Source organism: Gopherus flavomarginatus, chromosome 9, assembly GCF_025201925.1.
Source record: "Gopherus flavomarginatus isolate rGopFla2 chromosome 9, rGopFla2.mat.asm, whole genome shotgun sequence".
NCBI lineage: Eukaryota > Metazoa > Chordata > Testudines > Testudinidae > Gopherus > Gopherus flavomarginatus.
The window spans coordinates 50,724,119-50,735,549 of record NC_066625.1 but is presented as its reverse complement, the minus strand read 5'-3'; the positions used below and the strand labels follow the sequence as shown (position 1 = coordinate 50,735,549).

The 11,431-nt window shown below is 44.5% G+C and overlaps 1 protein-coding gene across 6 annotated transcripts in view; it reads right to left on the bottom strand.

The window, feature by feature from the left end:
• Positions 1-2,185: 2,185 nt before the first annotated feature.
• MYO9A (myosin IXA) overlaps positions 2,186-11,431 on the bottom strand; it is a 566,016-nt gene continuing 556,770 nt past the window's right edge. For all 6 annotated transcript variants that reach the window (XM_050968015.1, XM_050968016.1, XM_050968017.1 and 3 more), the window contains 3 exons: positions 9,289-9,491; positions 7,370-7,512; positions 2,186-6,950 (listed from right to left, as the gene is read on the bottom strand). In XM_050968015.1, the coding sequence (XP_050823972.1) occupies positions 6,475-6,950; positions 7,370-7,512; positions 9,289-9,491 (822 nt within the window). In that variant the 3' untranslated portion in view covers positions 2,186-6,474. The remainder of the gene's footprint in view (positions 6,951-7,369; positions 7,513-9,288; positions 9,492-11,431) is intronic.

The following is an 11,431-nucleotide window of genomic DNA, read 5'->3' as shown; positions in this document are numbered from 1 at the left end:
CTCTGCTACCGTGTCTTCTGAAGAGCCTTTCTGTGCAGTAAAGGAGGAAGGCTGCTGAGGCAGAAAAGCTGCACTGTGGGAGGCCATGACGTTGGTGTAATGACACATAGCGCACTGCTGGGCCTTGAGTGTGTTCTGGCAGCATGACACCCTCTGAACAGTGCTATCCAAGCAGTCAAATGGGATGCCATGTTCTGATAGAGGCAGGGTTTTGCAGTGCCTTGCAGGAGAAGCAAGCAATGGATGTTGTTCTCATGCAGGAAGGACAACTGTTAGGGGATCTGTTAGCATGTCAAGAATGCTTGATAGGTATATTTGCATGAGGAGAACTGTCGCCTGCATCAGTGTCATAGACTCCTCTCTTTGGAGACTATGGTGACACTCTATGTCCCAAGCATTCACTTGGCTGGCAGATACCGGAGTTCTGAGGTTAAAGAGTTAAAACTCGTATTGGTGAGCAGCAAAGGGAGCACCAAGGACAGTGTTGTCTCGGAAAGGCTATCGTGGCTTAGCCATGCTGATGTTGAGTCAATGTCCTTCAACCAAGAGGGGGTGTGTGCAGCAAGGGGAGCAGGGCAATTTTTTACATAGTCCAGCTCCTTTGTAATTGTACAAACACACATCGTATTTCCAGAGTGCCTCTCTCGCCCTGCAACTGCCAGAGTGTGTGCTGTCTGCTGGTTTGATGTAACTAATAAAGTGTGCTCTTTGGAACTGTTCCGTTCTCTCTCAGTTTAGTCCTACTTCCTGTGTGCACCCCACTCACCTCCCCGGGCAAGAGCAGCCAGTCTATTCCTGACCTCACACTATTGGCTGAGACCCTTCCTCTTGCAGGTCAGTTGTATTGCAGCCTATTGCTAACCATGGCTCGAGGCAAGAACCCTTGAGGGTTTCTGGTGTGCTCAGCCCACAGCAGTCCCCAAAGCTAGAGCCATAATGGCAGCATGCCACTGGCCACAACTGAATGCAGAAAGACGGCCCTCTTCGTTATCTGTATGTACATGAGAAGCTCATGGGATGCCAAATGAATAGTTCTGAAGATGGAACTCCTATTTATCCAGCCATCGGGTTCAGCAAGAAAAGCCTTCATACATGACCTGGTCAGTGGGCTTCAACCCTGACCTGGAGAGACCACCCACTTCTAGGAGGGAGAGGGGATGTTTGCTCACCTTGGTCCTCAGTCTTAAGCCTTTCTACTGACACAGTCAATAGCAGAGCCAATTAGTGGTAACTGTGTAGTGGTTTTAGTGACATGGATACTGGACTGACCTTACTAACTCATTCAACAAAGGGGATCCAACAGCCATACAACTTCAGGTCACTACCTACCACAGCTGAGTTTGGACCAGTAACTTAAAGATGAGATGCTTTATTTTGCATTACCAAATCACAGAATCCTGACAGTGGGGACCAAAGGTCCCAGCGGGCACTACTTCATCTGGACTCATGCAGCTAGGCTCATTGCAGCCACATTGCTTGGGATGGGAGTGTGGCTCCGCATGCTCACAACACTTCCAGCATGCAGTAAAACTTCTGTGATTTTTCTCTGTCCTCATAGGGGAACTGCTGGTGGCTATCGGAAGCTGGGAATCATGGTCTTCTGGCAACTTTATCCAGTGCCGGTAATTGTTGCACGATCACTTGTGACTAGTTCAACCACCATGCTGAAGGCAGACATGCTACTAAACCTGGAAGAATGGTTTCCCTCTCTTTCTCCCCCAGGATCATGAGTCCCAGCTCTCAGATCCAAGGGCATACCATTTCAGACAGGGAGCTCAAACTCTGCCCAGTCAAGGGATGCAATGGAAATTTGTCACCAAGTCTCTACTGTGCACAACTGAAGCACACTGAGGCCACTCATGTCTTCAGTACACACTGGGGATTTGTGGAAACTCAGATCTCAATAGCTGAGATCTGTCTCAGGGGCTGTATGCTGGGACCTTGCATAATGTCTTTAGAATGCATCTGGGCCACATTAGATTGAAGTCTGCTTTGGAGAAGCAAGCAGGACACACACACCCTGTTCCCGCTCCTCTCTCAAGTCTTAACTGTCTTACCTGGGTGCTACTCTTGGCTGTCCTCCTGATCCCTGCCAATACTTGAAAGCCACGAACCAAAGGAAAGTGAATCTGGACAGGATGAGAGCAATGTTCCCAAGTCATACAAACCACATCAATCGCTGTCATTCTTTGCTTTTTAATAGCTTTGTTCTTTAATAAGCTAGGGGTTATTTGTTCATAAAGTTGGTTTTGTACAGCCATACAGTATATATTTAAGAAATATTACACAAATTGCACTTTATACATATGACGGCCTTGTTCCAGAAGGAAAAAAACAACATTAATTAAAAAAAATAAAGAAAACCTACTGACATGAAATTACAAAGTGCCAGCTGACTGCACTGTGGCATGCAATCTGGCTCTGTGGTAAGAGAAATCATTCTCCTTTATATATTCTTTTTTCCTAAACAGGTAAAACGTATAGAGCGTATGACACAGGATAATATATCCTTTTACAATACAGACTTTGCTTTTTAAATTTACACTCAGCATTCTTATAAATTACTTTTAAAATTTCCATTACAAATAATAATAATTAATAATAATATGCAGCCCCTATCCTTTCCAGTGGTAAGTACATTCACTTGGTACAAGGAGTGTATCATCTCTGAGAACCTATCGCTTACCTACTGCGTGACAGGACTGGGAAGACAGGCATCAGGCTTAAACGCGGATGGGGAACGAAACAAAGGATTGGTCTATCCCGTGCCTGTGTTCAAAATAATAATTAAACGATGACAAAAACAGAACACACAGTCTGGACCCACTGAAACCTTTTCACTGTCTCCCCCTCCCCCCTTCAAGACAAGATAAAAGGAAAGCGGTGAGTGGGAGGGTTCTGGCTGAAATGAATGCTCTTGGATTGGAAGAAAGGAAAGCTAGGACACCCCTGGAGTGTATCTGAAGCCTAGAGTTACTGTTGCAGAACTTAAGTGGATTCATTGTGGAGGGTCAGAAACCCTGAGAACAGCAGAGGCGGGTGTGTCGAAAGCCACGTTTTCATTCAGGGCTTCCTGTGTGTATATCGCCTTTTGAACCATACACATTTGATTTCTAATGGGAAGTGGTGTTCAGACTGTTTGGTGCTTAACATCTTAATTACAAGTGCTTATGTAATTCCTCTTCAACAACACCATGGGGGAGAAGGACAGACAGACTGTTCCTTAATCTAAACAAAGCCAGGCTTGATAAATCAATGTTGGAGCCCCTGATGCTTTTCCGGTATTAACAGTCTTCAGCTAATGTTAAATCTCATTCCTTGAGTGGAGGCAGCTATCCATAGCTCCCTGTGTATCCTCCACTCGACCCAACTGAAAAGGCTGTAACAGCAGTATGACTTGCAGCCTCTGCTATCATATGTGGGCAGATGCATGCTGTTTCTGCAGGTGTGGACACTGTTGGGGGAATCCCAAACTTAATTCCTTGCATGGCAATATTAAGTACAACTCTGAAGGGGACAGCAACCTGTACCCCCTTTTGTGAAAACTTTATCATGTTTCTCCCCATCCTGACCCATTGCTTCTGCAGAATTTTGTAGCTCAATAATCAACATTATTGAAGAACCAGCAAGCCAATGGGTGCAAAAACCTTCGGAAGAAGGTAAATAGAAATAATCCCTGCTGAAAACTGAGTCCTGTCCTATTTCTAAGGATTCCATCTGCAGAGCCTTATAACAGGGATTCTCTCTCTATCAGATGATGATCCCAAAAGTAACTCTGTAAAAGTGGCTCCTTCATAAAGTATGCTCTGAATCAGTCTTGCAGAACCCAGTACAGCTTAAGAAAAGCAAGCTGTGTACTATTCTGCCTGAAGGAGCCTCAGCAAAAGTTCCAGCAGCATTCTGATTTCACATGGGAGATGATACACAGTGTGAAGCACAGAGAACACAGCCCACTTCATATGCATTTTTGGGGTAATCTTATAATTGGCTTCTGAAGGGTTTGGGTGCCCTGCAGCATTTCCTTAGTTACTTTCCACCTTCATAACCACCACCCACCTTGCCAGGGGTTTCTTGGTTGATCTGTAAAATGGCTAGCGACCTATTAAATTAGCAACTTTAGAACTAAAGAGTTTGACATAATTAAATCCACAGAGGTCAAAGCAGGAACTGTATATCCCTGTCCCTGCTCCATGTCATCACCTCTCTGGTAAAAGTGGCCTAAATAACATTTTTTCACTGCAAAAAAAAAAAAAAATAAATAAATCCCTCTAAAGAAATGCAGGTTCAACCAGCCGAGGAACACGCTCCCCACCAGTGAAGTCTGAGAGGAAGGAATCATTAAACCTAGGGGTTACTAGGAGTTGCATGATACTTCTAGTTCCATATTATGGAGGTAAAATAATAAAATCATTATCCAGCAATATTATGAAATGCAAATGTCTTTTCCCGTTACTCTTGGATGCTAGAGAGAGAAAGGTCAGGCACACAAACCAGTGTTGCTATTTCTGATTAGGAGGATCAAGGTTACAACCACATTTGGCTTCAGAACATTACCCAGGACAGAACTAGCAGGTTAACTGGCAGGTCCAATCCAGCATTTATTCAGCTAATTATTCTAACTCAGGTCCTGAAGCCCCTTCTAATCAACTCCTACTCTCAGCATCAGCATATTCCTGGCTGCTTAGGGAAATGGCCTGGCATCTGTAATTTCTCTGAATGATACTCTGGGATTGCTGGTCTTCATCCATGTGACCATGGATGCAGACTAACATGTAGGGACATCCCCATAAAGTTCCAAGTCACTAAGTGACCTCCTGGACTACTGACTCTAAGCTTAAAAATTAGATTCCTACAAATCTGCTTTTTAAAAGTGTTACAGCAACATCTGTGCTGGGGCAAGTCACAGGATGACATCATGAATAACAAATCTAGCCTTGATCTGACAGAATGACACTGCTTGTCTTACTCTAAAGAGATCTAGTGAGAACTTTTTAAACAAACATTTGTCACATACTTGCCTTGACAAAAGGTGTCACATTTACAGTGAGAGGTGCACATGCATCAGCTTCTCACGTGTTCTAAGCAGTTTAGGCAGGTTGTTAATCTCACAAAATGTTCAGTGAGCTGAGACATGGTGAATGGTGACGCACTATGGTGAAAAATGGTGCCATTTCTTTCCCTGCAATAATCTTAGGGGCTATTCTACCTTCCCTCACTTCTCCCTTTCTTTTCCTGGCAAAAATGTTCCATCCAGGCGGGAAATAAAAACCTTTAAAATATATATACAGTGAACTTCAGTAACCAGAGTACTAACAAAAAGTAGTCCTTGATTTTTTTTCTTTTTGCTTTTAATACTGATGATCTGAGAAAAGGGGAGAAAGTTGGTTAAGGTCACATTTTAAAAACAGATTACTTTGGGAAAATTTTCCTTAACACTTTTCCATGCATTTCCTTTTGATTTAACACTGCAATTAAAATAGTGCTGTTTTGTCTGCATGAGTTTGCTGCTTGGTTGAGAAGTTCCTGTCCTTCACTGGAACTGTTAACCATTGTTCACTTGGTCAGTGTATACAAGTAGGCAGCACTTCAGGGTTGTGATGTGGTCGTAATGTTTTAGGTTTATATTTCTAAAGGTTCCTTTGTTTTTTAGAAATGCTTCTTTGTGCCTCGATCACAGGATTAGTTATGGCTATTGAAAATTCGGCACAAGTATTTGGCTTGAACTAACCAGGAGTGAAACTGGCATTAGTTTTCCTGACATATCAACAACAACAAAAATAAAAATCACTCTCTTTTCATTGCAGGTCTGTGTGGTGGGAGTTTTGAGACATGCTCTGATTGCTTGAATGGAAATGATAGCTTTTTATTATCACCTGACAACAACACGGAGTGCATTATAAATAGCTCTGAACAAAGGGCTTGGTCTACTCTTTGCTGTGGTTCCTTGTAAAGAGGAGTTTATGCTTCATCCCAGCACAAACACACAGTCTGCAGCTTTCACATCAAGGTCAAGACAGGTGTGGACCAGCTCCCCAAACTCCAAGATCCTGTTGGCGTTACCTGGCGGCTTGATTTTCCCTTTCCCCATTTCCTCTGCTCAGAGAGAGAAAGCCAGGGGCTGATGGGAAGTAAAACAGAGCTCACCAGCAATTCTTCCCCCAATTTATTTTCTTTTGTTCTGAGTCCCCAGTCAGAAAAACCTGGCAGGTTTTGAGTTCCAAAATATTAAAAAGAGCTAAGGCCACTGCTGAAACTGTCCCCAACAGGCTTTTGTTAAGAGTTAGTCTTCTGCTCCCTGTAGTACTGGCAATGCAAGGTTGGAAGCCCAAGCAATTAGTGAATAAATGCTTTGCATGGGCAGCTGGCAGTAACTCTACAATGGTGGTGGTGGCGGCGGTGATGATGAGGGGGAAGATACCAAAGGTGAGATGCTATCACTCGTTTGCAGCAATGAGGAGATTTTGGGCAACTGGTTCACACCATGAACTCACTGTTCCCAAAAAGCACCAGCTGCTGGGTGCTGCTGCAGTCTGCTTCAGTGTTTCTTTTCCGGCCTGCCCCAGCTGCCCGCTCTGGGAGCTCTTTGGTTTTCTGGGGTGAGTTTTTCACATTCTTCAGTTTCTGTTTGCCTTTCTCAGGGCTGAACGTCCCTCTGCTGGTGAACTGGGGCCTGTCATCCAGACCCCTAAGCTGCCCTGGTAACCCTTCAAGTCCCAGCCTCTGCTCAGTGATATTGCCAGGAGCAACAACTCGATAGAAGGGCGACTTGGAGTACATTTGGAATCGTTTCCTAGTCATGTGAGGTAAGCAGGATGAGGAGGATGAAGACGGAGAAGAAACCGAAGAATCCACTGAGTCCAGAGAGTCTTGCTGCTTCCTCAGTTGCCTTCGCAACCTGCTCGTGGATTCGATCTTGACAGGCCTCAGTGAACTAAGTGCTAAACTTCTCTCTGATAGAAAGAGAGGGGAGGGAAATGAGAACAGATACACACAAGGCTGCATATACAGTAATGCATTTCCATGTAACTCTTACGATCTGAGAGTGAATTTGCTGGGCATGTCAGGGGGAACATATGCGATTAAACTGGAAAAGAGAAGTGACCCACCCATGGTGCCTACAGGTTAACATGTGAAATGGTTACCCACAGTGTCTGGGACAACCAGGGTCTGACACAACTGCAGGCACAAAATGATTACGTGATTTGCTGAAGTCCATTCACAAGTCAGTAGCAAAGCTAGGTCTAGAACCTGCCTCTCAGGCCTGTGTTTTAATCAACAGACTATGCTCCCTCTGGGGTGAAGATGGAGGGTGTCCCAGGCAGGGAATGCCACCTCCCAAGCAAACCTGTCAGAAGAGGACTGTGATTACCCGATCGATCAGAGATAGCCCCTTCAGAGTCAAAGTTCAAATTTTCTGAGCTATCTGCAGTGCCAATGGAAGCTTCAGACTCAAGGGTTTCGTCATCAGAGGCTCGGGGCTCCAGTGCAAGCATCTCAAAAGTCAGCTCCTCCCTGCAGAAAATAACTCGAGTCAGTGAACCAGGACAAAGGTGAAGAGGAAGTAAACCAGTGCTGTGTAAGCTGGGAGCCCTAGAAGGGCATTGGCTGGAGAGCTTGAGGGAGGCCGTGCAAACAAAACACAACAACAAGCAACGTTCAGAACCAAATGCAGATACTGGGGTATCACACAGGGAGGAAAGTGCAAATGTCAGAGCTGGAGTCTACACTGGAATCAGTCCACCAGTGGTCATGGAGGCTTCCACTAGAGGAACCATCAGGAGAACATCCCAGCCAATCCAAGTGCTGTGGCAGGACGTCTGGCAAGGGGCAGCTTCTCAGCCATCCCATCCCCAGACCAGTGCTTTAATGGTCATCACCAGCGCCTTGAACTGCACCATTGTTGAGGTGAACAAAAAGACAGCACAGAATTCAATGTAGGTGTTCTGTGCTCACCAGACCTGGATAGAGCACACGACAGCAGTCTGGCTTGGGGGTGACAAAGGCAAGGATGAGCCCTGCAAGGTCCACATTAGAGAAGATCAATCTCAGACTCCTGACCAGCCATGGAGGCGCATAAGCCACCTAAGGAAACCAGGAGCTGTGATGCATCTAACAAGGCCCAAAGGCTGGAGAGCCAGGTTAGCAAGGGAGAAGGGCTGTATACCCTCAACAGCTGATGTAGGCAAAGTCTATGATCATTACTCTGAGTGCTGCTGTCTGCCAGCTAGCATCTCTCCCACTGCATCTGGGCTGTCTTTCACTCGGATCCCGATCAGTCAGACAGCAGCAGTAACGAGGCTGTAGAATCTCCATTAGAGGAGAAGGAATCAGAGAACTGAGTGTCAGCAGCAGACTGATGCCGCAGCTCAGAACGTTTCACCATTTCTCCTAGTGGCTCCCCACACACATTGGGCAGGAAGGGTGACCGGTTTACTCAGCATTAGCCTCTGGCTTCTCCTGCATAGAAAGGAATGAAACCAAGGGCTACACTGCCAATTCCAGTCAGTTCAACAATACTTCACATTCAACGAAAGGAACCACTGCTGATCTTCTAATGATCAGCATGGACACATCACCTTTTCCCATTGCTAACTGACATCCATATAGTCTCTATTCCAGGGGTAGGCAACCTATGGCATGGGTGCCGAAGGCAGCACACAAGCCGATTTTCAGTGGCATTCACACTGCCTGGGTCCTGGCCACTGGTCCAGGGGGGCTCTGCATTTTATTTAATTTTAAATGAAACTTCTTAAACATTTTAAAAACCTTATTTACTTTAAATACAACAATAGTTTAATTATATATTATAGACTTATAAAAAGAGACCTTCTAAGAACGTTAAAATGTATTACCGGCACGCGAAACCTTAAATGAGAATGAATGAATGAAGACTCGGCACAGCACTTCTGAAAGGTTGCCGACCCCTGCTCTATTCCATATCAGTTCTAAAACTCTTTTTCTGGCAACGTGCCTCAATCCTGACCTGCAATTCCACACAAATGCACCCATACCCTTCAGCACAAATGCACCTCAGTCCCAACCTGCAACACCACTTGCCTTCAGTTTTGGGTCCTCACGTAGTACTGCTGATGCACTTCACCCTGATGTGCAGACATTGCTAATCGTACAAAATGTTGTGAAGTGGAGAACATTTTTCAACCGCTATCAGAGTGGGACCAAATTTGTGTTCACCTGTGGCTCTAAGAGGATCTTAATTTAAGATTCCAGATTCCCAACATTAATTGTCCACCTCTGGAGCAATGAGCCCTTCCATCCCCTGTGACTCACTTTTCCTTTTGCAAGCTCTCAATCTGCTCAGTCAGCACTCTCTCCTCTTGCTGCATAGCTGCCTGCTGCTGATCTGTGACATCCATCTCCATTGCCTCCTCACTACTCACGGTCTCCTCAGAAACATCAGACACGGAGGGTAATCGCACTGAAACAGGAGATGTTGGACTCGGGAAAGTTCCACGCCTTAGACGTCCTTTGCCCTGAAGGTAAAAACCCATATCAACAAACTTCATGCCATTATTGCCAAACCTTGCAGGCATCTCATGGTACATTTTAGACTGACAGTATGTCTTCCCCCCTTTAGCGCCAGTACCAAGAATAGAGGAAACAACTTCAGCAACAGGTGCTTAGCATATGTACACAGTCCACAACACCAGTTACAATGCATGACAGTCAAGGACACCTCAAAGCTCACAGCAGGCTGGCTGGGGGGACATAAATGTTTTGTGTGTTCAGAAAAGGACAGATGAAACTTTTTAGAGACATGCACATCGGACTTCCAAAGTCAATTAAAGACACAACAGAATGTATTTTTGCAAGCCCAGGCTGTAAGACGGGAAGCCTTCAGTCTGCCAAATCACAATGCTGGCTCGCGGTGAGAACATCCTGAACATTGCACACAAAACGTCGGCATGCACAGTCCTAAACCATCCCATTCTTTGCAGAAAACAATTCCACTATGCACACAAAACGATATGGATAACACTCTCCAATGTGAACATTCAGCTTAGCGGGCTGAGGAGTTGCTCTCCATACACAACAAACTCTAGGGAGCTCAAATGATGCTAAGTGGAAAAGCCAGCTACAAAACCATGGCTGCACTTTAAGTCCTCATACTGCCTGTGAAAATGAGAGCTCCAATATTAAAGTAAGCAGAGAGGCCAGTGGAAAGGGAATGAGGAGGCAGAGGTACCACTGTGTGAAACAAGGCGAAGGGAAAGATGGTAGAGCAGAGAAACTGTTCAAGAGAAAATGTCTAAGCATCCTTCAGAGCTATGAATAACTACTAGACTGCTGATCAAACAGTGTACAACTCCAGCCGACTGGGTAACTATTCTGATGTGAAGTAAGCAGAGGCTCTATTATTTCAACTTATAACAGTTTGAAGACTGCTAGCTAGTTATGTAAGAGGATTCTCCCTTGCTGTAATTTTTGGGAGGAATGAGACCTGTATTCCTAAATCAACTTAGTTTCTTTGGAAAGCCCAACCTAGTGAGCAAGCTCAGTATCTTCTGATATTCACAGGCTCACTCAGTGCACTGTAACGCACATTACAGCTGCTGGCTCATTATATTAACTACAACTTGATCAGCAGCATAGTATAATTACCCCCCCTTTCAATATTAGAACAGTAACTGCAATGTTCTGTTAATTCCTATGGTATCATAAATGTTACTATGGTATGTCTGATGTCTTCCATTAGTGTGGGAATTACTGTGCCAGTCTTCACACCCCATATACTGAAGATGCTGCAGTTTTGCATGCATGACTCACGTGAATAACAGGTTTCTTTGGACATAAGACATAATGAAGAAACTAAACTCCTCTCAGTTCTACATGAATATGGGAACTTTTACCATTATGAGAAACACTTTGCATTTCACTCTTCGGATTCTTAGAGTTTTAGGGAAGAAGGGATCATTAGATCATTTAGTCTGACCTTCTGTATAACACAAGACATTACATTTCACCCACTTATCCATGTATTGAGTCCAGTAACATGTGTTTCTCTAGAGCCTCTCTTCCTGAAAGACACCCTAGTCTTGGTTTGAAGACATTTAATGCTGGAGAATTTAACACATCCCTTGGTAGTTTGTTCCAATGGTTAATCACTCTTACTGTTAGCAAAAATATGCCTTATTTCTAATTTGAATTTATCTGACTTCAGCTTCTGGTCATTGTTTCTTGTTCTGCCTTTCTCTGCCAGATTAAAGAGCCCTTCAATTCCTGGGATTTTCTCCCCCCAAATATAATTATACAATCAAGTCACCTATTAATCTTCTTGATAAACTAAACAGATTTTGCTCTAAGTCTCTTTGTAATGATTCCTCTCTTTTGCTCTGAAAGCAAAAAAAACCAGACTGTTTTGAACGAGAATGTGGGGAGAGGTATTTTTTTCCTACGTGCTGCACACAGGGCC